We start from the raw sequence: 26,149 nt of genomic DNA, 5'->3' as shown, positions 1-26,149 counted from the left end.
TCCCTGTGGTCACTCACAGCATTGCAATAAAACTTGGAAAACTGAGTCACTGCATCTTGTTATTCTTTTAGGACGACTCACAATTGATTGGACCCCCAAATTCCAGCCAACATCACAAGGACTCTGAGGGCCTGAAGACAGGAGCCCCCCCCCCCCCCCAAGCAGAGAGAAGCAGCCGCCCCGCCCCCATCCGTCTGCCCCCTTTAGGTTGTAAGCGCCAGGAGGGCAGACGAGCTTGTTCTCGCTTCCTTCCTTGCGGCCCGGCATCGAGTAGGGCTTAATGCTTGTCGGGTCTCCCGGCCTTGGGCCAGCCCCTCCGGCTCGGAGGGGGCCCCCTGGGCGGTCTCCCCCACACATTGCCAAGGACGCTGGGACCTCGACCTTTCCGGAGCAAGCCCCATCCATGGACACTGAGTCCCAGCCTGCCCCGGCCCAGGACCCCTCCCCCACCTCCTTTTCCCTGTGCCTGGGGTCAGCCCAAGAGCCTGGCCTCAGGAGGCAGCCAGGTCGCCCCGCCCCTCCCACCAGGCCACACCGCCCCTGGAGGGGCACCTGCGCCTGTGCGCAGGGGCCCGTGTTGGCTCCTCCCTGGCCAGGCCATGCTGAGGCTGAGCAGACCCTCCCAGGCCGGCTCGGGCCCCAGCCCTGGCCCAGGGCTCAGCCTCAGTAGGCAGGAGGCCAGCAGGGGCTTGAGCTCCTCCCTGGACCGGCCCAGGCCCCGGGACTTCATCTGGGCCGGACCAGCTTTTCCCAAGCCTCATGGCGGGATGCGGAGCCCCCCAGGCCTGGTCCTGGTCTCCTCTGAGCCAGGAGGGAGCCAGACCATTTGTCTTCATGCCCGGGAGAGCCCAGAGGGGCCGGACCCGAGCCCTGGCCGGGGCTCCTGCTGTGATTTCTTGTTTAGTGGCTTTTTGTTACTGCAGTCCCTTCTCTGGCTCACTTTACAGATGGGGAAACTGAGGCCAACGGGGTGAAGAGCCTGGGCCAGGGTCACACAGCCAGTCAGTGTCTGAGCCGGATTGGACAAATGCAAGAGCGGTCTTCCTGACTCCAGGCCTGGCTGCCCCAGCCGTGGTTCCAGCGGCAGATCTGGGGTCTCAGAGCCTTGGCCCTCCCCGTGGGAGGGGGCGCGGTTTGCTCTTTTTGTGTTCTGGGCACCCCCGCAGGCGGCTTTGGCATGGGGCGGGTTTGGCATGCGTGGGGCAGCATCGTCCTTCTCAAGACTTTTTTCTCCTCTCCAGCAAAGACATGGAAGAAGAGGAAAGGAATTCTGGGCTCCCAGTAGCCCGGTCCCAGGTGAGTCAGTTTGCTCTGTCCTGGAGCCCCCTCTCATTTTCCAGATGAGAAAGCTGAGGTCCAGAGAGGGTTAGTGACTTTCTGATGGTCACCCAGGTTAGTCGGTGACCAAGCCGGGAGGCGAGGCCAGACCCTTTGACGATCCTCCCCGATGGGGAGCAGCTAAGGGCAGAGACAGGGCAGAGACCGTTGCCCTCAGTGAAGCCCCGGCCATCCTGGTAGGCCTCCTTGGGGTGTTCCCTGTCTTATCAATACTCTTCCTGAAGTGTGGTGCCCAAACTGAAGTTACTCTGGCTATCGGGTATAATTTCACGTCTGGTTCCCCTAAAGGTAGGTAAAAGGGCTTCCCAGCTCCCGTGGGAGCCCCTGAGGTAAGGGAATTTGGAACAATGGGCTCCTGGAAGACACCGGTAAGGTAAGGCCTCCGGGGTGCCCTATGTGTAGTCAGGCCCCAGACGGATCATCTCCCAATTCAGGTTCAGGTTCAGGACTGTGGAGCCAATACTTCCGCTGCCTCGGTTGGTTCTTTCCTATTTATCCCGAATAGAGCCTCGAGCTCCCATGGGGCGGTGGCCCCCCCCCCCCCCCCCCCCCCCCCCCCCGCCGCCCCGCTCCTCAAGAACACCGGGGGTCTCTTTACTCTCTGCCCAGACCCATCCGCAATCTTTGGGGGGGGGTATCTTTGTTCCAAAATGTGGTGACAAGGGACCCAACCTGGGGGGGGCACTAAGTCCACACAGAGATAGTGGGGGGAGGGCGCAATCCTTGCTCTGGGGGGCCTTGAAGGCCGGGAAAGGGGGCGCTGTGGCACTCGGTCACTTCCTAGTCCACAGCCAGGCCGATCTGCGTCCGGGATGGCTGCGAGCCTTCATTTTTTCCTCCGTTAAGGGGGCGCCAGTGAGAGGCCAGGGGCATCTCATCCAACCCTGGGGACGCTGGTCCTCTCTGCCCAAGGGTGCGCTAACGGGAGCCCGGAAAGCGGCCCTGGACTACACTACCCAGAAAGCACTCCGGCGCCCGCTTGAGTTCCGTAGGCGCCCCGCTGTCTCCTGGGAAAGGTAGTTTGAACGGCGTGGGCAGCTTGCGCAAGCGCAGAGCCGTGCCGAGCCGACCCCCCCCCCCCCAACCCCTTGGGTTCCGAGAACCGGGCAGGGGGAAGAGCCGCCTTCCTGAGGCTCCCGGCCACGCGGCGGGGAATGACCCGCGGCACACGCAGCTCCAGGCTTTCCTGGCCTTGAGGCGGCCCGGAGCAACATGTGCTGAGGGCAGAGTCCCGAGGACGGAGCCTCTGGGGGAAGGCTTTGGGGTAGGTGTGGCTTCGGTCTCTGTCCCTGCTCCCAGCCCAGGGTCCGGCTCCTTTTCCTTGGGAATCCCCCGGCTCTGGGCCAGGCGCGCGGGGTCTCCTAGAGCCCCATTCCTTTGTCACAGGCTTCCCTGCCAGGAGTTGGCAGGCGGGGATCGGGGGCTTCCACAAGGGCGAGCTCCGGGTCCCAGACGTCCTTTGGAACAATGACTTCTCCAAGTTCCACAGGCTTTCTCTTCTCCCGCCCCTCCGCCCTCCTGAGAAGGCAGTTGGCTGTGGATCGTACCTGGGCACCGTGGAAAACGTGTTTCCGTGTGACTTGTGCTGTGCAGGGGTGCGCAGACCGGAGGGCACGAAGTCAAACAAGATGCCTGGCTTGGCCCTCCGCCGCCGTCAGTTCTTTTTCTGCAGACGGACAGCCTTGTCCGAAGTTCTTCAGAAGGGTCAGGTATCACGGCTGAGAATAGCGCTCCTTCACAGCGGCCCCTAGAACGTGCCTGCCACTGGGTACAGAGTTCTGGTTCTGCGCATTTCACTTGGCATGGCTTCATGTGCCTCTCCAGGTGGTCCTAAAATCATCCCGCTCGTCATTTCTATTCTTCCGTCATAATCACCAGAACTTGCTTCGACCTTGCCCAGTTAATGGGCATCCTGTCAGTTTCCCGTTTGTTGCCACCACCGAAAGAGCTGCTAGAAATATTTTTGTACAAAATAGGTCCTTTTTCTTTCTTTTGATTTTTGGGGGATAGAGACCTGGTAGTGGCATTGCTGGGTCAAAGGGGAGGCACAATTTTAAAGCACTTTGAGCATAGTTCCAAACTGCTCTCTACAATGGTGGGATCAATTCCCAACTCTACCAAGAGTGCATTAAGTGGAGCCGCTAGGTGGCGCATTGGATAAAGCACTGGCCCTGGATTCAGGAGGACCTGAGTTCAAATGTGGCCTCGGACACTGGACACTTACTAGCTGTGTGACCCTGGGTGAGTCACTTAACCCTCATTGCCTCACCAAAAAAAAAAGCGCATTAGCATCCTAATTTTTCCATAGTCTCTCCAACATTTGTTATTTTCCTTTTCTAACATAATCGCCACTCTGATAGGTGTGAAGTGGTACCTCAGAATTTGGGGGTTTTTTTTGGCAGGGCAATGAGGGTTAAGTGACTCGCCCAGGGTCACACAGCTAGTAAGTGTCAAGTGTCTGAGGCTGAATTTGAACTCAGGTATTCCTGAATCCAGGGCCAGTGCTCTATCCACTGTGCCACCTAGCTGCCCCATTGTTGGTTTTTTGGGGGGTATTTTATAAATCTGACTCTTTTTTATATATTTGAGAAATGGGCCTTTATCAGAGAACTTTGGTATAAAATTTCCACCCAGCTTTTTACTTTTCTTCTAATCTCGACTCCATTGGTTTTATTTGTGCAAACCCTTTTAAATTAAATTTAATTGAAATGATACATTTTTAATGCTGTAATCCTCTTTATCTCTTGTTTGGTCATAAATTCTTCCTTTATTCATAGGTCTGACTGGTAAACTATTCCCTCCTCCCTTAATTTGCTTATGGTATTACCCTTTATGTCTAAATAATGTGTCCATTTTGACCATATCTTGGCATACAGTGTGAGATACTGAGGAAAATTCTTTGTCACATATAAGGTACTATATCTATTACTGTTGTTGCAATAATCAACCTCATGGGTTTATTGTAAGGAAATCTGTCTTTTAAGTACTGTATAATTGTAGTTTACTGTATAAAAAAATGATGAGGAGGATGCTATCAGAAAAACCCACAAAGACCTACATGAGCTGATACAACGTGAAATGTATTGTATACAAAATAACAACAATATTGTGAAATGATCTGTTGTGAATGATTTGGCTATTTTCAGCAATGCAGTGATCCAAGACAACTCAGAAGGTCTTATTAAAAAAATGCAGTCCTTCTACAGAGAGAGAACTGATGGTGTCTGAATACAGATCAAAGCATAAATTTTTTTTTAGTTCCTTTATTTGAAGTTTTATTTTTGTCTGTTTTCTTTCACAACCTGGCTAATGTGGAAATGTTTTGCATGACTGCTTATGTATAGCTTATAATGAATTGCTTGAGTTCTTGGTGGGGTGGCATGGGGAGAGAGGAAGAGAATTTGGAACACAAAGTTTTATTTAAAAACTTGATGTCAAAATTTGTTTTTATATGTAATTTGGGAAAAACACAATTCTAAACAAAAGGGAGTTTGGCAGGAATTCTTTTTTGCCTCTAATCACAGTCATTGATGTAATACTGCAATTTGTTGATCTTTAAATATTTGGTAGAAGCCACATTCATCTGGTCCTGGTGCTTTTCTCTTAGGAAGCTCAATTATGGCCTGTTTAATTTCTTTCTCTAAAATTGGTCTATTTAGATGTCCTATTTTCTCTTCTGCTAATCTAGACAGTTTATATTTCTGTATATGTTCTTCCATTTCATTTCTTTCTCTTTTTTTTTTCTTTTATTTTGGGGTGGGGTGGGGGAACAATGAAGGTTAAGTGACCTGCCTAGGGTCACAAAGCTAGTAAGTGTCAAGTGTCTGAGGTCGGATTTGAACTCAAGCTCTCCTGAATCCAGGGCCAGCACTTTATCCACTGCACCCACTAGCTGCCCCCCATTTCATTTCAGTTGTTAAATTTATTGGCATATGTTTTGGCAAAATAACTCCTTGTATTTGCTTTAATTTCATCTTGTAATGGGGGAAGTGGGGTACAGGGTTGGGTTAGGGGTTGGGGTTCTTAGGAATTCCTCTTTAAAGAATTACACCCTCTTGCACACAAAAGCAGTTAAAATAAGGTGGTAGTTTATTTAGGGGCAAGGGAAGGGAGAGGGAAGGGAAACCATGAAAGAAATCCTTGGACTTCTTATGGGGAGATAGGCACAAAGCTCGTGGCTCAGAGGTACCAATCTCCTTGAGCAAGAGACTGGCAGGTACTTTTATAGAGGACTGATGGGGGGAGGGGTGACCATTGGACTGTGGAAGGTTCCTTTGGTGAGGGAGGACCATCCCCCACTGGTGGTGGCTGGAGGAATTGGGTGAGGGGTGGCTATGGATTTCTCTTCAGGACACAAAGGCCACAGCCACACCCAAACTTATCTCAAGGGGGTAAGGGAGACCAGAATGAAGGGTGGAGGTCCTGAAGCTAGCTCAGTCAGATCTGGTTTGGCTTATCTCACTAGGGTATCTGTTCTCTGGTTTAGTTTCTCAAGGAGGAGATTCCTTGATGTGCCCCAGAGAACTTCTGGGGTGCTCTGCACCCCATGACAATCTTTATTAGTGGTATATTCACCCTTTTCATTTTTAATGCTAGTGATATGGTTTTCTTTTCTCTCTTTTTTGTCCTGAGGAGCAGAGAGATTCACAGCCACCCCTCACCCCAGTTCCTCCAGCCACCACCAGTGGGGGAAGGTCCTCCCCCAAGTAGGAAACTTTCCACAGTCAGATGATCACCCCCATCAGTCCTCTCTAAAAGTATCTACCCATCTCCTGCTTGAAGAGACTGGTATCTCAGAGCCACGCCCTGTGCCATGCCTTCTCCCCATGAGAAGTCCAAGAATTTCTCTCTTGGTTTCCCTTCCTCAGCCCCTAAATAAACTATTATCTTATTCTGGATTGGATTTGTGTGCAAGAGGGTGTAATTCTTTAAAGAGGAATTCCTGAGGACCCCTACCTCTATCCCAAACACCCCAAAGCCTCCTGGACAGCAATAAGAATAATCAGAGCTAGGTTTTCTCTAGCACCCAGGTGCCAGGCACTGCTGAGCACTTGGGAAATGGAATCCTCACAGCAGCCTTTGGGGTATTTGCCATTATTCTCCTTATTGTACAGTTGAGGAAAGTGAGACAAGGAGGTCAAGGGACTTACCAAGAGTCACACAGAGGAAGTGTCTGAGGTCAGATTTGAACTTGGTTCTTCCTGCCTCCAGGCCCATCTAGCTGGAATCCCTGCCTGAAGGTAAAGTAGCATCAGCTCCCTGGCAGCTGCCCTGTGGGGAGCATCTCAAGGGAACAAGGGGGGAAGCAGAGGCATAAATAGGGTTTTACACAGCCTTAGTCCATCTGGGGGGGGCTGGGCAGCCGCTTTTCTCATTGGGGTGGGTGGGTCCTAGAGGCAGGATGTCAGGTCATTTGGGGAGAAAGTTACCCTTCCTCTGAGGACTTGCAAAGGTTGTTTCAATGGGCATGTTTCCTCTTGCCCAGAATGTGTGGTGGGGCCAGAGGAGGCAGGTCTTGTTAACCTGGAAATTAAGGAAACAATCAATATAGGAGAAAGAAGGTCTTTAATCAGGGCAGAGGAACTATAGCTCTTGGTGTGGCAAAGCCAGAAGCTAGGGATACCCAGAGATGGGGACTGAGGGCAGGGTTTTTACAAACTCAGGGAGCCATGAAACTGCCCTTGGGAAAAGGAAGTTTCTCACAGACAGAAACTGTTTAATGTAAATGAACCTTGTTACATCATGTAGGGAATTAATTGTGATTTGGGGTTTCCATGGCCCCATCTTTGCTTCATTATGGTCAGATTGAAAAGATGTAATCTTGAGAAACCTAAGAGAAGATGGATGTGTACTTGAAGACATTACAGAACAAAGAAATTAGACTTGTCATGTGTATCAGGTGAGACTGAATAACACAAAGAACATTTATTGACTGCAAGTATCCAAGAAAGTCCCTAAGCCCCACCTAGGAGTTGCCCCACGCCCACATGAGCCTGGCCAAATAATAATGGGCACAGCCCAGGGGGTCTGTTGAACCAATTGGAGACTCAGCAGGGCTAAGAACCTCCCTTCCTGTGGAAGAGGCAGGGAAGAAAGGGAGAGGATCTGGGGGTGCTTGAGCTTCGGACGAAAACTGGGAGACACTGCATAGCTGACTCTCCCTAGAACTACAGATTCCAGGGGCTGGTGACTTTGTGTTGTTGAAGCGAGACAGCTTTTTAGGCCAGCTGAGCTGGAAGCAAGTTTAAGGTCTGAGTTAGTTTTGTTTGAGCCAAGCTGTTCTGAGTAGCAGAGGAAGCAGAGCTTATTCAAGGTACTTGGGGGCCCCAGAGATTTAGATTCTAACCATCAGTGAAGTGGGTCATATTTTTCCCTTTCTCTATCCCCTTTCTCATTGTCCCTGGCTCTAATAACTTCACTTGTGTTGTAAATTTTGTTTCCATTAATAAAACCTGATTTGTTTGTGGAAAAGAGGCTGTTAGTCTCCTTTCTTATCAGTCTGGGAGAAATAACTAAAAAAAAAGGCAGTTTGGAAGAGACCTAGAGGTCTCCCATTATTTTCTGAACCCCAATATTATGGCGAGCTGCCCAATTAACTCTCCCAGTACTGAATTTGGCCCAAACAATAATAAACTAAAGTCCAAGAAATAAGTTTGGGAATCTTTGGGAGGGGATAATTTGTTTGGGGGGGAATCTATAAGCAATCAAGAGTCTGGAATTAACAAAGATTGTTTAGCCCCAGGCAATTCATTTGTCTGAGAAGGGGGAGTGGCTTAAATTTCGAGTTCCTGGGGTCCTCAGCCAACCCTGAGGCAGGTACCTTTTTCAGTGGAGGTGTCTTTTAGGGGTTTCCCCGTCATAAGGTGAATCTTGGGACCAATTTAGCCTTTCCTGCACATGTCTCTTTCTGATTCCCACGCTTAGTTTCAATACATCTTCATTTATCATTTTATTCCTAGTTTGAGTTTCTATAGCCTGTTATTTTATTTAAAGTCTTCATTGCCTCCCTCCCTCTGTCCCCACTATGGGTACTGATTTCTGTGGGTAGGAGAACCTAGCCTCCTGACTTGTAGGATATCCAGTAACTGGGGTCTGACTGCCTTTTAGAGCTAATATCTGAATTAGAGCTTGGGGCTTGGGTTTTTCTGTTAACCCCTTTTTGCCTCCTCCATCACTATGAGCCACCTCCACTCATCAGCCCTATCCAAGAACTTAACTGGGTTGACTTAAGTAACTCTATCGGCTTTGGTAGGAAGTTAATGGACCCCTACAGGCCTAAAGTTCAGTCCTCCCCATATCACTTCCAGCCAGAAAATTCCCATGGCCCCCATAATACCCATGAGCAATTCTCAATGCCTCTGGTTGCTATTTATTTATTTATTTATTTATTTTTTATGAGATATTTTATTTTTTCCGTTACATGTAAAGATAGTTCTCAACTTTTGTTTATACATGCTTTACAATTTCAGATTTTTCTCCCTCCCTCCCCCCTCCCCTAGACAGCAGCTAATCTGATATAGGCTATATCTATATATCTCTATACATATACATATAGATATATATATATACACATAATAACATTAATCCTATTTCTGCATTAATCCTGTTACAAGAGAAAGAATCAGAGCAGTGATGCAAAACCTCAAAATGGAAAAAAAAAACAACAGCACCCAAAACAAAAGAAATAATATGGTTCAATCAGCATCTATACTCCACAGTTCTTTCTTTCTTTTTTTTTCTTGGATTTGGAGATCCTCTTCTATCATGAGTTCCCTGGAACTCTTCTGTACCATTGCATTGGTGAGAAGAATATAGTCCATCACAGTAGATCAACACTCAATGTTGATGATAATGTGTACAATGTTCTTCTGGTTCTGCTCATCTCACTCATCATCAGCTCACGTAAGACCCTCCAGGTTTCTCTGAACTCCTCCTGCTCATCATTTCTTACAGCACAATAGTATTCCATTGTATTCATATACTCTGGTTGCTATTTAAAAGCCCTTCAGAACCTGGTCTCAGCTCCCCCTCCAAGGGGGTTCTACCCACTGCTCTTCACCCAGCCCTGAGCAGCCAAACTGGCCTTTGGACTCCACCTCTTTGTGATGATCCCAGCCCAGGCTTTGTCTTTATGCTGCTGTTCCCGTACTCAGGATGCCATCCCCCTCTTAGAACCCCTGAGTTCCCTTGGAGAGCTCTTCATTCTCGCCTGAGGAGCAGGCTTTGCCCCCAAGCCAAGCAGATATAGAAGGGGATCTTTGTATGTGTGCATTTATAAGTAGCACAATATTAGAAACCCCACCTAATGTTCCCTAAACTTGGGACAGAAATAAGGAACCCACATGTAATTTTAAATGCCACAGATCACAGCTGGCTGACCTACATATCTCACCCCTAGTATCAGATGAAGGTAGAGCTCTGGGTCTGAGGTCAATGAGGCTCTGCCAGGTCTCTTCCCATCTGGGATCCCAAGCCCCTTCTGCCTCCTGGGTCTCTGCAGGAGGATGGGGGAGGGGCATGAGGGTACAAGGAAGGAATTAGAGAGGGGGGGCAAGTCCCCTTCCTCTTCAGACCAAGTTCACTTCCAAACTTGACCCTCATAGGAAGAAAAGGAAAAGACAATGTCTCCCTCACTCTGAGATCCTTCTCCCTCCCCAGGTCAGCCTGCAGATAACCAAAGCCTATTCCAAGGAGAGAGCCTGGAGCCAGAGAGAATGATCCCGGGGACCCAGAGACCCCCATCCCAGGTGAGTGCAGCCCATCCACAGAGCTGACCAGCCTCAGCAAAGGTGGAATCCAGCAGAGCCCAGGAAGCTTTATCCTGTTAGACACAGGTTGTCCTGTGCCGTGCTGTCAGCAGAGCAGACATGGTCCCCCTGGATCTGCTCAGTTCCTGCTGGCTCAGAACACCCCAGTCTTCCCTGGTCTCTCTGAATCATCCCTCTTTTGTTATTCTGAGGTCAAGTCAATGAGCATTTAGACAGTGGCTCCTGTGCCAAGCACTGTGCCAACTACTGGGGATGCAAAGGAAGGTTTAAACAGTAACAGGCCCTGCCCTCAAGGGGCTCACTGTCTGCTTGGGAGATAATGTGGCAGCAGCTAGGTGCACACAAGGTGTCTCTATTGTGAGAAAATAATGGGGGTTGGGGACTCACCCCCCCTCCCCCCAGGAACTCCTAACTAAAGGAAGTTAAGTTACTGAAGACCACCTTCAGGTCATGTCAATCAATGGACTTGAATGCTACCAGCCAATTAGCTTGGAGCAGGGTGTAGGGCCCCCCTCTCTTCCCAAGCCACAAGGAGCTCCACATACTGGGACATGGGGAAGCCAGTCATTGGTCTCAAAGTTGGGCACCCAGGGAAGAAATGGGGAGATGTGTGAGCTGACCCTCTCCTTCTGTGGAGGTTTGGAGTGTAGGGGGCTCAATTCTAGTCTGTCTGAAATATCCAATGAGTGGTGGCCAATAAATCAAAGCTTTAGCAAGAGTTTAGACTTTTAAGCATTTATTAAGGAGAATAAGAATTTGCTGAAGAGAGAGAGAAAGGCCTAGATTCATCTGTCTAGCAAAGGGAGAGGGCATTTCTAGCTCCACTCTCCACTAGTGTCCTCAAGAAAGAGAGTGAGCCACACCTCCTTCATCCCACAAGCCTCCTGTGAAACTGACAACATCCCATCCACATGCACACTCATCTCCAAGCTAATTGGCCGGTAGCCTTGATTGACAGCTCCTAAGAGCAAATGTCACTGAAGCCAAGGAAAGCCGCATGGCTTGCCCTCAGATGCCTTCTCCTAATGGCGGAGCTTTCCTACACTAGCTCTCCAGCAGGTGGTGTCATTCCAATCGGTACAGGAATACGTGATCCCCTCCCATGGTGGTGAAGTGAGAATGAGGGAAGATAGAGAATGAAAAAGATGTGGAAGAGCTTAGGATAAGATCAAGTTAGGGATTTAATTGATTTAAAGAGGGATTGGAGAGATTAGTGGGTTTAATTAATGATCAATCTATAAAAGGGTGGCCTTCCTACATGATTGATTGTAACTTTTGTGAAGAATTAGGGCAGGGCACTAGGCCTGATAAGGAAAATTGGTAATTTTGTGGGTAAGCTTAAAAAACTGATTAAAGACTCTTAATTGCTCCAATTTTCAGTAATAGAAATAAAGGAAACAATGAGAAATATAGGTTACAAATAGGACATCAGTTATATGGTTTTTTGTCGTTTCTCTTGCCCAGGGTCAAACAGCTAGTAAGTGTCAAGTGTCTGAGGCCAGGTTTGAACCCAGGTCCTCCTGAATCCTGGGCCATTGTTCCATCCATTGTGCCACCTACCTGCCCTGTAACCAATATTTGTTAAGAATCCCCTTCATAAGGACCTGAGTTCAAATCCAACCTCAGATATGTCACATTTGCTAGCTGTGTGATCCTGGACAACTCACTTAACTCTCATTGCCCAGCAAAAAAAAAAAGAAAAGAAAAGAAAAGAAAAAATTCCCCTTCATAATTAGGTAGGACTTTATTTCAGTCTTTTAGGAAATTAACCAGGGTTTCTTTCTTTGCTCTCTTCTCAGTGATGACTAGTAATGTTTTTCACCCCAAAGTACACAGTCTTTGATAAGTTCTCACGTATGTTTTATAATTTTTTTTTTTTTAGTGAGGCAATTGGGGTTAAGTGACTTGCCCAGGGTCACACAGCTAGTAAGTGACAAGTGTCTGAGGCCGGATTTGAACTCAGGTACTTCTGACTCCAGGGCCAGTGCTCTATCTACTGCGCCTCCTAACTGCCCTATAAAATTTCTTAACATGCCCCTTCTGACATGTAACATCCCTTCCGGTGAGGATGAATTTCACATCACCTTGCTTTCTTCTCCATAGACTCTCATACCTCACTCATAGAGCACATACCTTCTCTCTGAGTCTATGGGGAGAAGCATTTCATAGTAAGACATTTCTCCAACTTTTATTATTCCAAAATGATTCTCACTTCAAATACAAACTGTTTTTCTCACTCTCCCATTGGGCGCTTCTTGGATATGGTCTCAAGTGCTGTCTCTGACCCTCCCCAAGATTAGAGCAGTTGGGGGCAAATCCCTTCTGGGCTGCAGTTTCTTCCTCTCAGTTGATGAGGGTTGGACTGGATGAATTCTGCAGTCTTTTTCAGCTCTAAATCATGTGACCTTTGGTGGTTTAGGAGTTGGTGACCTTCAAGGATGTGGCTGTGGATTTCACCCCAGAGGAGTGGGGCCTCTTGGACCATTCTCAGAAAGAGCTGCACAAGGAGGTCATGCTGGAGAATGCCCAGAACCTGCTCTCTGTGGGTAAGGACCTTTGCCTCTGGTGACCCTGAGCTACTGACAGGGTAGCTCACTGCTCCTGATCCTGCCACAAATAGTGAGTTTATCCTGACTCTTCCTTCTTTGTTCCCTAAATTCCAGTCCAGATGTTGGGAAAGGAAGAGAATGGAATAAGCATTCATAATGGAATAAGCAGTCTTGCTGCACATCAGAGAATCCACACTGGAGAGAAACCTAATGTGTGTAATTGTTGTGGAAAGGCTTTCACAAAGAGTTCCAGTCTTGCTGCACATCAGAGAATCCACACTGGAGAGAAACCTTATGAATGTAATCAGTGTGGAATGACTTTCACAGACAGTTCCAATCTTATTGCACATCAGAGAATCCACACTGGAGGGAAAACTTATGTATGTAATCAGTGTGGAATGACTTTCACAGACAATTCAAATCTTGCTAAGCATAGGAGAATCCACACTGGAGAAAATCCTTATGAATGTAATCAGTGTGGAAAGGCTTTCACACAGAGTTCTAGTCTTGCTGTCCATCATAGAATCCACACAGGAGAGAAACCTTATGAATGTAAACAGTGTGGAAAGGCTTTCACACAGAGTTCTAATCTTGCTGTACATCAGAGAATCCACACTGGAGAGAAACCTTATGCATGTAATCAATGTGGAAAGACATTCACATTGAGTTCCAATCTTGCTAAGCATAGGAGAATCCACACTGGAGAGAAACTATATGAATGTAGTCAGTGTGGAAAGACTTTCACACAGAGTTCCAGTCTTGCTGCACATCAGAGAATCCACACTGGAGAGAAACCTTATGTATGTAATCAGTGTGGAAAGGCTTTCACTGTGAGCTCCAGTCTTGCTGCACATCAGAGAATCCACACTGGAGAGAAACCTTATGCATGTAATCAGTGTGGAAAGGCTTTCAAACAGAGTTCCAATCTTGCTGCACATCAGAGAATCCACACTGGAGAGAAAACTTATGTAAGCAATCAGTGTGGAAAGACTTTCACAGACAGTTCCAATCTTGCTAAGCATAGGAGAATCCACACTGGAGAGAATCCTTAAGAATGTAATCAGTGTGGAAAGGCTTTCACTGTGAGCTCCAGACTTGCTGCACATCAGAGAATCCACACAGCAAAGAAACATTAGGAGTATAATCAATGTGCTAAGACCTTCAGGCCAGAATCTTCTCTTATTCTCATCTGAGAATTCATATTACATAGAAATCTTATCCCTGTGACAAATGAGGAAATGCCAGCAGTTGTTGTTTAGAGCTTGTTCAAAATTAGAGAATTCATTTTGATGAGCAGCTGTATATGAACTCAGTGTGGGAAGGATTTCAGGCAGACATCATGTCTTTATCTCAGAGGATTCACTCTGAGAAAAGACTCAGCTAATGTGCTCAGGGGCATTTGTCTGGAAGAGGGTGATGAGTAGACAACATTGATCCTGGAATGTAGGGGTCTAAAAGCAGTGTTTGTGGAAGGAGCTTCACCTGGAGCTCATACTTGACTGTACTTTGGGACAATCATGCTGGAGATAAAACTTCGGGATCTGCTTAACAAGGGAAGCCCTCCTGTTCCAACACAGACTTTGTTGGATCTCCCAACAAGAGACCTCATGAAACATCCCAAATTTCATCCTGTTTATAGTAATGAATTTTCTGAACTCCTACTGTTTGTCATTCCTCCTCAATATTTTATAGTATTTATCTGCTCATCATTTCTTCAGCCATTCCCCAATTAATTACTAATCACTTTGTTTCCTGCTTCTTGCTGCTACAAAAATTCCTGGTAAGCGGGTGGGATGATAGAGGGGTCCATCTGCTGGAGAAGACAGGCTGGAATGGGGTCAGGAAATTGACTCAGTGTTTTGAGAATATTATTACCAGGGGCAGCTAAGAGGTGAAGTGGATAGAGAGCCAGCCCTCGATTCAGGAGGACCTGAGTTCCAATCCGGCCTCAGAGACTTGATACTTACTAGCTGTGTGACTCTTGGCAATTCACTTAACCCCAATTGCCTCAAAAAAAGAAATGAGTATTATTACTAGGGTGCCCCCCACCCTGCTGAGAGAGCATGTGTTGACCTTTCTAAGGTCAGGCCAGTGTCCCAGAAGTTTCCTCACAAAACCTTGTTCCAGCCAGAGCATCTGAACTCTGACCTAGGTGTGTTCTGTTCATGGACCCCCTTCAAATCAGGTAAATCAGTGGACTTGAATGCTACCAGCCAATTAGCTTGGAGCAATGTGTAGGGACCAACTCTTCTTCTTGACCTCCAGGGAGCTTCTGATTGGAGAGACACAGGATCTTTCTCTTGGTAGCCTGTGTCTGCTCGGTGGAGGCAGCGTTCTCTCTCTCCCAGAGAAATCTAAGCTAGGTTTTTCTATTCTTTGAGAGACTTGTGTTCTCTCTTTGCTAACCACTAATATACTTTAATAAATGCTTAATGCCTAGCTGTTGCTGAAGCTTCTAATTTATAAGTAAATCCTAGCTAGTTTTCCCTACACTGGGGGACTGGTAAGGTGACCACACATTTAGGTTTACCAGTCACAGTTTGGCCGACCATGAAGGGGGTGCTGAATCCCTCAATCTTATCTCAATTGGAAAAAAAAAGTTGGGTAAGAAATTTTATATTTCTCCTATGTGCCTGTGTCGTTAAATTTTTTGTGGGGGTCAGCAATGAGGGTTAAGTGACTTGCACAGGCTCATACAGCTAGTCAGTGTCAAGTGCCTTAGGGCAGATTTGAACTCGGGTCCTCTTGAATCCAGGAGCAGTGCTTTATCTACTGTGCCACCTAGCTGCCCCTGTCCCTTTAAATTTCAAAGTACCTGCTAAGTAGCTGCTTTTTTCCCTTTAAATTTTCAAATGAGTTTCTTTAACCACCTAAGGAGCCCTTTTCTAACTTTAGCCTGGTTAATCAGACAAGCAGGGGAAGATCATGTTAACACTTGGTCAGTTTGAAATTAATGAATATTTTTTTATTCCTCTTCTTATTTTTGCCTGGCTTTGTGTTGTGGTAAGGAAAGTTTGAAAGTCAAGAAGAGCATTAGAAATAGCACAACCCTGGAAATTCTCCAGGACTCTCCATTAGGAAAGCTACTCATGGATTGGGATGAGGGAAACTGAGAGTGAAATCAAAGTTAACCAATGGAAAGCTTGTCAATTCTAATCATTTCTATTTTTATTTATTTTAAAATACTAAACATTTTTCAACGGTTTTTATGCACATCTAAAAGTGTTTAAAAGATCAAAATCAGGACAGCTAGGGGGCACAGTGGATAAAGCACTGGTGCTGGTTTCAGGAGGACCTGAGTTCAAATCTGGCCTCAGATACTTGACACTTACTAGCTGTGTGACCCTGGGCAAGTCACTTAACCCTCATTGCCCAGCAAAATAAAATAAAAAATCCAAAAGCACTGGATACTGTATGGGGCAAACTGCCTCAGTTTACCCAAATAACTCGAAGAGACCACCAAGTCAAGCAGAGACAGATTTATTACATTCCCATGGGAATGGGCAAACTCAATGCCTGAGCCTCGCTAGCTAATACATGCCTTGACCTTTTATAGGGGAAGTCCCCACGTACACTAGGGCGAGCTCACAATCTAACATCCAATCCTGTCTCATCCAGGGTGCGTGTTTAGCTCGTGATCAATGTAGGGAGACATGCATACGTGTTCCAGGAACAAGGGGGAAAAGGGGAGGGGGAACAAGGTAAAACTAAAGGAAGAGGAAACGGGGGAGTGACAGTCAGATGTTTCAGATCTCACAGTTCCCACTGACTCCCCTCTCCTGGCCCCTGTCTCTAAAGATACTCAACCTGAATAACAGGAAGAGTCACTCAGGTGCTTCAGCATTGTTCTGTAGTCCTGTTAATTCTAGAAGGACGACAGGGTTAAATTTTATCTTCGGCTATGTTGGGAAGAAAAGAATCCATTGTTGGGACCCCAGGGCCAAGGGGATTCTGCTCTGAGAAAAAGAGACATGTCACTTAACATCTGGTCTCAACTTAATTGCTGCATCCTGTGCCGAGCCCCGTCCTTTCTTCTTGAGTCCCAAGTATTGAACTGGTGGGCAAACTCCCTGACCCACTCAACAGGGACTGGGGTTCTGACACATGATGGATTCCAGATAAAACTAAGACGTAGCTGACAAGTGGGGAGACTGAGCAGAAGTAAAAATACTGTTAATTGGCAATAAAACTTAAAGGAGACAGTGAGAATTTGACAAGCAATAAACTTTTAAACTAACTATACTGGGGTGGAGCTGGATATCTTCCAGACCCCATTCCCAGAGTTTAATCTGACTCAAATCCATAATCATCTCATACAATACCATGCCCAGCCTCCCTGTCTGAGTGGCCCTAAGGGTCTGAGATCTGGTGCCTCCTGCTCCACAAGCTGCTGTGGCTCCCATGGCCTCTGGGTCTGGCCTCTCCCACCCCTCCTAATTCCAGCTTCCCTGTTCAGGTCTCCCAAGGTCTGGTCCCAGTACAGCTTGCTCTGCATGTGCTTGTTTGCTGGAGACTCTAAGCTCCTGGAGGGCAGGGCTTGGTCATGCTGGTGGGCTGACTAATGGATACCCCAGTTAAAGTGTTTTCTGATCCTTCTGTGCGGGAATGGCAGCGGCTTCCAGAGGGAAGGGGGCGGGCTTGATCCAGGTGATGCTCACTGTGGCCGCCCAGCGCGAGGCCCTTTCCCCAACACTTCCCCTTCTCAAGTGCCCACTCTCCCTCGGGACTACACTTCCCAGAATCCTTTGAGCAGCGGCCGCGCTGGTTCCAGAGCCTCTTTCCCGGACTCCTGGCGGCTGTCTTTTGGCTGGGGGTGGGGGGGGGGGCGGAGGCGGGCGGAGCTTGCCGCGCAGGCGCAGAGCGCCGTGCCGGGCCTGTCGGACGGGTGAGTGCGCGGACGGGGAGGGGGCGCTCTGCGGCGGGCGGGCCTGTGCCAGCCCTCCCCTGTTAGGCCGCTGCGTGTGGCCGTTGGGTTCCAGGCCGAGCGCGCCGCGCAGGCGCAGTGTCGCCGGGAGCTGGCGGGCCGGGCTGGGTGGCCTCCCGGCTCTTTGTGTGGCCTCGTTGGCTCTGGGGGGTCTTGTTCTCGTGATTAGCCCAAGGACTCTGAGGGCCTGAAGACAGGAGCCCCCCCCCCCCAAGCAGAGAGAAGCAGCCGCCCCGCCCCCATCCGTCTGCCCCCTTTGGGTTGTAAGCGCCAGGAGGGCAGACGAGCTTGTTCTCGCTTCCTTCCTTGCGGCCCGGCATCGAGTAGGGCTTAATGCTTGTCGGGTCTCCCGGCCTTGGGCCAGCCCCTCCGGCTCGGAGGGGGCCCCCTGGGCGGTCTCCCCCACACATTGCCAAGGACGCTGGGACCTCGACCTTTCCGGAGCAAGCCCCATCCATGGACACTGAGTTCCAGCCTGCCCCGGCCCAGGACCCCTCCCCCACCTCCTTTTCCCTGTGCCTGGGGTCAGCCCAAGAGCCTGGCCTCAGGAGGCAGCCAGGTCGCCCCGCCCCTCCCACCAGGCCACACCGCCCCTGGAGGGGCACCTGCGCCTGTGCGCAGGGGCCCGTGTTGGCTCCTCCCTGGCCAGGCCATGCTGAGGCTGAGCAGACCCTCCCAGGCCGGCTCGGGCCCCAGCCCTGGCCCAGGGCTCAGCCTCAGTAGGCAGGAGGCCAGCAGGGGCTTGAGCTCCTCCCTGGACCGGCCCAGGCCCCGGGACTTCATCTGGGCCGGACCAGCTTTTCCCAAGCCTCATGGCGGGATGCGGAGCCGCCCAGGCCTGGTCCTGGTCTCCTCTGAGCCAGGAGGGAGCCAGACCATTTGTCTTCATGCCCGGGAGAGCCCAGAGGGGCCGGACCCGAGCCCTGGCCGGGGCTCCTGCTGTGATTTCTTGTTTAGTGGCTTTTTGTTACTGCAGTCCCTTCTCTGGCTCACTTTACAGATGGGGAAACTGAGGCCAACGGGGTGAAGAGCCTGGGCCAGGGTCACACAGCCAGTCAGTGTCTGAGCCGGATTGGACAAATGCAAGAGCGGTCTTCCTGACTCCAGGCCTGGCTGCCCCAGCCGTGGTTCCAGCGGCAGATCTGGGGTCTCAGAGCCTTGGCCCTCCCCGTGGGAGGGGGCGCGGTTTGCTCTTTTTGTGTTCTGGGCACCCCCGCAGGCGGCTTTGGCATGGGGCGGGTTTGGCATGCGTGGGGCAGCATCGTCCTTCTCAAGACTTTTTTCTCCTCTCCAGCAAAGACATGGAAGAAGAGGAAAGGAATTCTGGGCTCCCAGTAGCCCGGTCCCAGGTGAGTCAGTTTGCTCTGTCCTGGAGCCCCCTCTCATTTTCCAGATGAGAAAGCTGAGGTCCAGAGAGGGTTAGTGACTTTCTGATGGTCACCCAGGTTAGTCGGTGACCAAGCCGGGAGGCGAGGCCAGACCCTTTGACGATCCTCCCCGATGGGGAGCAGCTAAGGGCAGAGACCGTTGCCCTCAGTGAAGCCCCAGCCATCCTGGTTGGCCTTCTTGGGGTGTTCCCTGTCTTATCAATACTCTTCCTGAAGTGTGGTGCCCAAACTGAAGTTACTCTGGCTATCGGGTATAATTCACGTCTGGTTCCCCTAAAGGTAGGTAAAAGGGCTTCCCAGCTCCCGTGGGAGCCCCTGAGGGAGCCCTGAGGTAAGGAAGTGAAGCTTTCATTTGTGTGAACTCTGATGGGCAGACCCCCCAGAGAGCAGGTCTGGGTCATACAGAAGAGGTTCTAGGAATGATACAAGCTCAGGAAGTGTGAGCAGTGTCATGCAGCAGCCACATGTCCGTGCCTTCTTGGGCTGGGCTAGGATGAACGGGGAGGTAGTTTTTCAAACATGAGGGAAAAGATGAGTTTCTATCTAGGTGATAAGGGAGGCAGTAGAATGAGGAGGATGGCGTTCTGAGCAAGGACAAAGGCCGAGGCACTGTCATTGGTCCACAAGTATTTCTTAAGCACTTGGTATGGATGAGGCCATAGCCCTCAATGTTGAGGACAGAAGGAAAAGTGACAGAACCCTGCAAGCTTCTCCCCTTCATGCTAAGGAGGGAGAACACATGCAAACACTCTGTACAGGGTGAGTAGGAGGCAACCTCCGAGGGGAGGCTCTAGTGCTGAAGGTGGGGGTGCAGAAAAACCATTCTGCCGGAAGGTTGTGTTCGAAGGAAGCCAGGCCTGGGGGGATGCGGGGGCTGAGAGCAAGAGAATTCCAGGCACTGAGGACGGGGTCAGGAGGTGGAGGGTCAGGAATGAAGAATGGCAGTGGGGCTGCTGTGGATGCATCATCAATTAGGAGACGGGAAGAGGAAAGCGCCCGGCTTCGAGGGCTTTGGGAAGGCAACAGGCAGTTTGACAGTAGATCCGGAACATCACTGGAAGCCTGGGGAATGCCATTGCCTGACTGGCATTTTGGGAAGATGACTTTGGCCCCTGCATGGATGATGGTCTAGAGTGGAGGGAGACACGAGCGACTTCCAGGCCGCACTCATTTCCTTTGTTTTCTTACAGGATTATTAATGCGGTTGTAAGGAATTAATTGGGATTTAGGGTTTCCATCACCCCATCTTTGCTTCATCGGGGTCAGATGAAAAGATGCCAGCTTTAAAAGCCTAAGAGAAGACGGGTGTGTACTTAAAGAGATTATAGAACAAACAATACAAGGAACATTTATTGAGGCAAAGTATCAAACTAAGTACCTAAGCCCCACCTGGGAGTTCCCCCATGCCCACAGGGGCCTGGCCCAAGTATAATGGGGACAGCTCAACTGGAGACTCAGCATGGCTATGGAACCACCCTTCCTGTGAGAGAGTCGGGAAGGGGGAGAGGATACTCAGAGAGGGTCGGAAGGAAGGTAGAGAGAGAAGAGGTGGGTGTGTTTTGATCTGCAGACCTAACCAGGAGAAGACTGCCAAGCTGATTCTCCTTAGAACTACAGATTCGAGGTGGTGGTGAGTTTGTGTTGTTGAAGTGAGGCTGGCTCGTTAAGCCAGCTGAGCTGGAAACAGGTTTAGGGTTTGAGTTAGTTTTTGCCAGAGCCAATTTGTTCTCAGTAGCTGAGGTACCTCGGGGCCTTTTTACCCTAGAGATTTAGATTCTAACCATCTGGGAAGTGGGTCATATTTTTCCCTTTTTCTGTCCCCTTTCTTATTGTCCCTAGCTCTATTAACTTCACTTGTGTTGTAAGATTTGTTCCCATTAATAAAACCTGATTTGTTTGTGAAAAAAAGGATGTTAATCTCCTTTTTTATTAGCCTGAGAGAAAGGGAAACTCTGGACCTAGAGGTCCCCCATTATTTTCTGAACCCCAATATTATGGTGAGCTGCCCAATTCTCCCCATACTGAATTTGGCCCAAACACAGGTGAGGGGGAATACTGTGGGAATAATTCACCTTGATTGGATCAAAGCTTTGGATAAAGTACCTCCTATCTTTTGCAGAGAAAATGGAGAGCTGTGGGTCAGCCAGTAATAAACAGGTGACATCCTACCTGCTTGGAAGGCTAGACCTACTGTAAGGGGCTGAAATTCTAGCTAGTCTGTGAAATATCTAATAAGTGGTCACCAATAAATTATAAGATTTAGCAAGAGTTAGACTTTTAAGCATTTATTAAGGAGAATTAGGATTTGGTAAAGAGAGAGAGAAAGGCCTAGATTCCTCTATCTCGGGGAGCTTCAGTTCTCCTCCCCAGCTCTCCACGAGAGTCCTGGTGAAAGAGAGAGAGAGCCAGCCTCGCCCCCTCTTCCTCCCACAAGCCAACATTACTTCCTGACGCCAAAGAAAAGCCACATGTCTTGTCCTCAGAGGCCTTCTCCTCATGGTAGAGTTTTGCTTCAGTAAGTCTCCAGCAGGTGGCGTCATTCCAGTTGTTACACTGCACAGTAGTTGTGAAGAGTTCAGTGTCTCCAGTGCAGTGTTCAGGGAACTGTGGTCTTTTTTCTATTTATTCTTTACTTCTTATCCATGGCTTCTCCACCTCTTTGTACCCCTCAAACTTCGCCAAATGCCCGGCACTGCTTAACTGATGTTTACCCACTGACAGACTCTCTTGATTTCCTAGAGAAAGCTAGGTGGTAGTGTCCTGGGCCAGCAGTGACAAAGATCTACGCTCACTTTCAGACTCAGACTTTAATGGTTGTATGACCCTGGGCAAGTCACTTAACCACTGTTTACCTCAGCTTCCTCAAGTATCAAATGGGGATGGGAATAGCATCTGCCGGGAAGGCTGGGTGGCCCAGTGGAGAAAGCACTGGTGCTGGAGTCAGGAGGACCTGAGTTCAAATCTGGCCTCAGACACTTGACACTTACTAGCTGTGTGGCCCTGGGCAAGTCCCTTAACCCCTCATTGCCCTGCAAGGGGAAAAAACACAGTAATAAAATAAAACAATAGCATCTGCCATGCAAGTTGTTGTGAGGATCAAATGAAATAATATTTCTAAAGTGCTTAGTGTAGTGTCTGGCCCATTGTAGATGCTAAATCACTCACTATTTTAAGTAATTGTTAATCTGGCTCTCTCTGTAGCAGCTGATGGGACTGACCACCATCTCTTCCTAGTTGCCTCTTTTTCTACTTGCTTCATCCTCCCTTCTTTTCCATTCTACCTCTCTCATTCGACCTCTGTCTCTCTTTCCTTGTTACCTGAACTGCTTTGGTACCCTGAAGAGAAATAATTCTCTTTTCTTTTTTTTTTTTTTTTGAGAGGCAATGGGGGCTAGATGACTTGCCCAGGGTCACACAGCTAGTAAGTGTTAAGTGTCTGAGGCCGGCTTTGAACTCAGGTCCTCCTGAATACAGGGCCGGTGCTTTATCCACTGTGCCACCTAGCTGCCCCTGAGAAATCATTCTCAAGATTTGGTTCTCTTTCCCTCTCCATAATTTGTCCATTGTCTTTATCACTCATGACCACAGCTTTAAATACAATACCAAGGGCTAATCAGTGGTTATTCCCAACCCTGATAATCCTTCCAGATGCTCAGTGAGCACCTCTAAACTGCCACAAGACACCAGCAAATGTAGCTCAACGTTCCATTCAACAGCACTTGTTCTTCCCCTGAACTGTTCCCTCCTTCTGATCTCACAATTTCTGGCATTAGTGGTGCTATTCACCCAGGCTTCTGGGTTTGACACCTTTCTGTTATCTTTGGCTCTTTTCTCACTACTTTAATTTCCAGTCAGTTATATCAAATTCTACCATCCCCAAGCCTACATTATTTCCCTGAATTTCAGACTTTTGAGAGTTGGAAGGGATTCCACCTTCCATGTAGTCCTCCACCCTGTAGCCAAAAGGAACTTTCAGTTCACCATAACAAATAATTGGTGATCCTGGGTCTCTTTGAATTGATCTCATCTCTTTCAAACATCCTTTCTCTGCTCTCACTAATGCCACTGATTTTCACATCATTATCACTAGGGTAGGTGTATGATACATACATACATATACCCATATATTATACACACATGTATAATCAGTGACAGAATAGCAGTATCTGTGAAATATTTTTAATGACTAGCCTAATTTGGGGGTGCTAATGTCACTGGAGGACTAATCTGGGGACTGTTGACTAGCTGGCTATCTGACTGCCTTTAATTTAATGTGGGCCATTTATAAAGTTCCACCACACTGCTCCACTCCCAAATTGATAAGCAAAATGTTAAGGAGCCTCTTAAGTAAATAATCAAAGCAGAGTTTATTTATGAGATACTATTGAAAATTAAGAATACAGCGAAATAAAATGTAGAACCTGACTGCCGTCCTGAGGTCTCTTTCCTACCTGCTGTGCTTCAAACTTCTTGAATACAATAAGGGCCTTAGCTGCCTCTCACCTCAGTCCTTAATTCTAACTCTGAGCCCCTTTCACTTTGTAAATCCCCTTGCTTCTAACTTTCCTCTCCTTACTGCCACCACAGAACCCCTGTGTTTCTCTCACCAACCTTCTGTCTGTCTGCTCCGTCAGTCTGCCCTCTGCCGCCTTTGCTGCCCCTCTAATCTTGTCCGCCGGCCTGTCCTCCTTGCTCCTAGTCCTGTGTTACTGTTTGTCTCGTCCCTCAACCTCTTCTCAGCCTCTCTCCTCCGTCCTTGTCTGCCCCCCCCTTCAATCTTGTCTATCTAGTCTGTCCCCCCTGTCTCACTCCCAGGTCTATATATACCTTTTCTCTCCACTCAAATCTCGGGGTTTCCTTTGCCCCCACAGACCAAACTAATCCGATAGCCAGGGCTGCAGCTGGTGGGGGGGGTGTTGGTGCTGTGCTCCAGCCTCACGTGCCCCAGCACAGGCCAAGCCAGAGCCCAGCATCTCTCAGATACCTCCGCTCAGGTCAGAGGGAGCTGGAGGCTTTTTTCCCCTGCTGTCTGACCTGGCCTCTTGTATAGCCCATGGGGCTTTATGGCTCAGCCTAAGCAGAGGGGGAGGGGAAGAGACCCTGAGGGCCTAAGGTTTTCTAATCTCAGCCTAAAGGTAGGGTCCCCAAATCAAAATAAATTTCCACATATCAATTTGTGATTAATAGTTTTGTGTTTAAAAATTTATGGGGGGGGGGGTAGCTAGGTGGCGCAGTGGATAGAGCACCGGCCCTGGATTCAGGAGTACCCGAGTTCAAATCCAGCCTCAGACACTTGACACTTACTAGCTGTGTGACCCTGGGCAAGTCACTTAACCCCAATTGCCTCACAAAACAAAAACAAAAACAAAAAAAATTTTATTAGGGGCAGCTAGGTAGCACAGTGGATAAAGCAACAGCCCTGGATTCAGGAAGACCTGAGTTCAAATCTGACCTCAGACACGACACTTACTAGCTGTGCGACCCTGGACAATTCACTTAACCCTCATTGCCCCACAAAAAAAAAAATTTAAAAAAAATTTATGGGGTGCCCAATCTCTGTCCCCAGTTTTAGGGAATTTAATTGGAGTTTCTAATATATTGCTACTTATAAATTACAGGCTTTAACATCAGTTTTGGGCATGATACATTTATTAAAGCATATTAAATATTAGTAAAGAGAGAGCACATGACTCAGAAAGTTAAGAAAGGAGAGGTAGTAAAAGTGTCTCTGAACCCTCTAGTGTTCCCAGGAAAAGAGAGAGACAGGAGGAGAGGTGTCCCTTCCATACTATCAAACCTAATTAATTAGCTGGCATCATTCAAATCTTTTGGTTTACTGGACTTGAGGGTGGTCTGGAGCAGTATGTGCTGATGTCAGAGTACAGAGGACAGACCCTCTGTGGGGAAGGCTTTTAAGTTGGTGTGGTTTTAATCTCTTAAAAAAAAAAAAGGGGGAAAAATCCCCTTCATAATTAGGTAGGACTTTATTTCAGCCTTTTAGGAAATTAACTAGGGGTTTTTTCTTTGCTCTCTTCTCAGTGATGACTAGTAATGTTTTTCACCCCAAAGTACACAGTATTTGTTAATTTCTCACGTATGTTTTATAAAATTTCTTAACATGCCCCTTCTGACATGTAACATCCCTTCCGGTGAGGATGAATTTCACATCACCTTGCTTTCTTCTCCACAGACTCTCATACCTCACTCATAGAGCACATACCTTCTCTCTGAGTCTATGGGGAGAAGCATTTCATAGTAAGACATTTCTCCAACTTTTATTATTCCAAAATGATTCTCACTTCAAATACAAACTGTTTTTCTCACTCTCCCATTGGGCGCTTCTTGGATATGGTCTCAAGTGCTGTCTCTGACCCTCCCCAAGATTAGAGCAGTTGGGGGCAAATCCCTTCTGGGCTGCAGTTTCTTCCTCTCAGTTGATGAGGGTTGGACTGGATGAATTCTGCAGTCTTTTTCAGCTCTAAATCATGTGACCTTTGGTGGTTTAGGAGTTGGTGACCTTCAAGGATGTGGCTGTGGATTTCACCCCAGAGGAGTGGGGCCTCTTGGACCATTCTCAGAAAGAGCTGCACAAGGAGGTCATGCTGGAGAATGCCCAGAACCTGCTCTCTGTGGGTAAGGACCTTTGCCTCTGGTGACCCTGAGCTACTGACAGGGTAGCTCACTGCTCCTGATCCTGCCACAAATAGTGAGTTTATCCTGACTCTTCCTTCTTTGTTCCCTAAATTCCAGTCCAGATGTTGGGAAAGGAAGAGAATGGAATAAGCATCCATAATGGAATAAGCAGTCTTGCTGCACATCAGAGAATCCACACTGGAGAGAAAACTTACGCATGTAAACAGTATGGAAAGACTTTCACACACAGCTCTAGTCTTGCTGCACATCAGGGAATCCACACTGCAAAGAAACATTAGGAGTATAACCAATATGACTTAATAAGACCTTCAGGCCATAATCTTTTATTTCTCATCTGAGACTTGGGACTCTACCTGCCAAGAGAAACCCTGAAACTATATGAACACATTAACAAAACACTTTTAATACGAATAAAAACAGATTTAAACAGTTGGAAAAATGATTGCTCATGTGTAGCCCAATGCAGTATAATAAAAATGACAATTCTAACTACATTAGTTTAGTCATTCAATGCCATACTGATGAAAG

General features: G+C 48.2%; 3 protein-coding genes across 5 annotated transcripts in view; 2 read left to right on the top strand and 1 right to left on the bottom strand.

Annotated features, from left to right (window-relative positions):
* LOC122749581 (zinc finger protein 420-like) overlaps positions 1-26,149 on the bottom strand; it is a 410,887-nt gene that overhangs the window by 14,648 nt on the left and 370,090 nt on the right. The gene's annotated exons all lie outside the window — the stretch shown is intronic.
* Positions 790-26,149, top strand: LOC122749610 (zinc finger protein 69 homolog B-like). 3 transcript variants are annotated; one of them, XR_006355690.1, is made up of 5 exons: positions 790-1,296; positions 12,526-12,652; positions 18,874-18,928; positions 20,158-20,272; positions 25,474-25,600. XR_006355690.1 is itself a non-coding variant. In XM_043996054.1 (4 exons), the coding sequence occupies exons 2-4, from the start codon at positions 18,881-18,883 to the stop codon at positions 25,897-25,899; spliced, it is 357 nt and encodes a 118-aa protein (XP_043851989.1). In that variant the 5' UTR covers positions 17,525-17,540; positions 18,580-18,880; the 3' UTR covers positions 25,900-26,138. The 3 variants fall into 3 exon arrangements, 2 of the variants coding, with proteins under 2 accessions (XP_043851989.1, XP_043851990.1); XM_043996054.1 differs by lacking the exons at positions 790-1,296; positions 12,526-12,652; positions 20,158-20,272 and adding exons at positions 17,525-17,540; positions 25,718-26,138 and having other exon boundaries at positions 18,580-18,928; XM_043996055.1 differs by lacking the exons at positions 790-1,296; positions 12,526-12,652; positions 20,158-20,272 and adding exons at positions 18,078-18,764; positions 25,718-26,149.
* Positions 2,432-26,149, top strand: part of LOC122746246 (zinc finger protein 420-like) — a 101,367-nt gene continuing 77,649 nt past the window's right edge. The window contains exon 1 of the mRNA XM_043991713.1: positions 2,432-2,602. The gene's annotated coding sequence lies outside the window, so the exon portion shown is untranslated. The remainder of the gene's footprint in view (positions 2,603-26,149) is intronic.

The sequence above is a fragment of the Dromiciops gliroides genome, chromosome 3, assembly GCF_019393635.1.
Source record: "Dromiciops gliroides isolate mDroGli1 chromosome 3, mDroGli1.pri, whole genome shotgun sequence".
In the NCBI taxonomy this organism is placed as follows: domain Eukaryota; kingdom Metazoa; phylum Chordata; class Mammalia; order Microbiotheria; family Microbiotheriidae; genus Dromiciops; species Dromiciops gliroides.
This window is presented reverse-complemented; position numbering and strand designations above follow the sequence as displayed.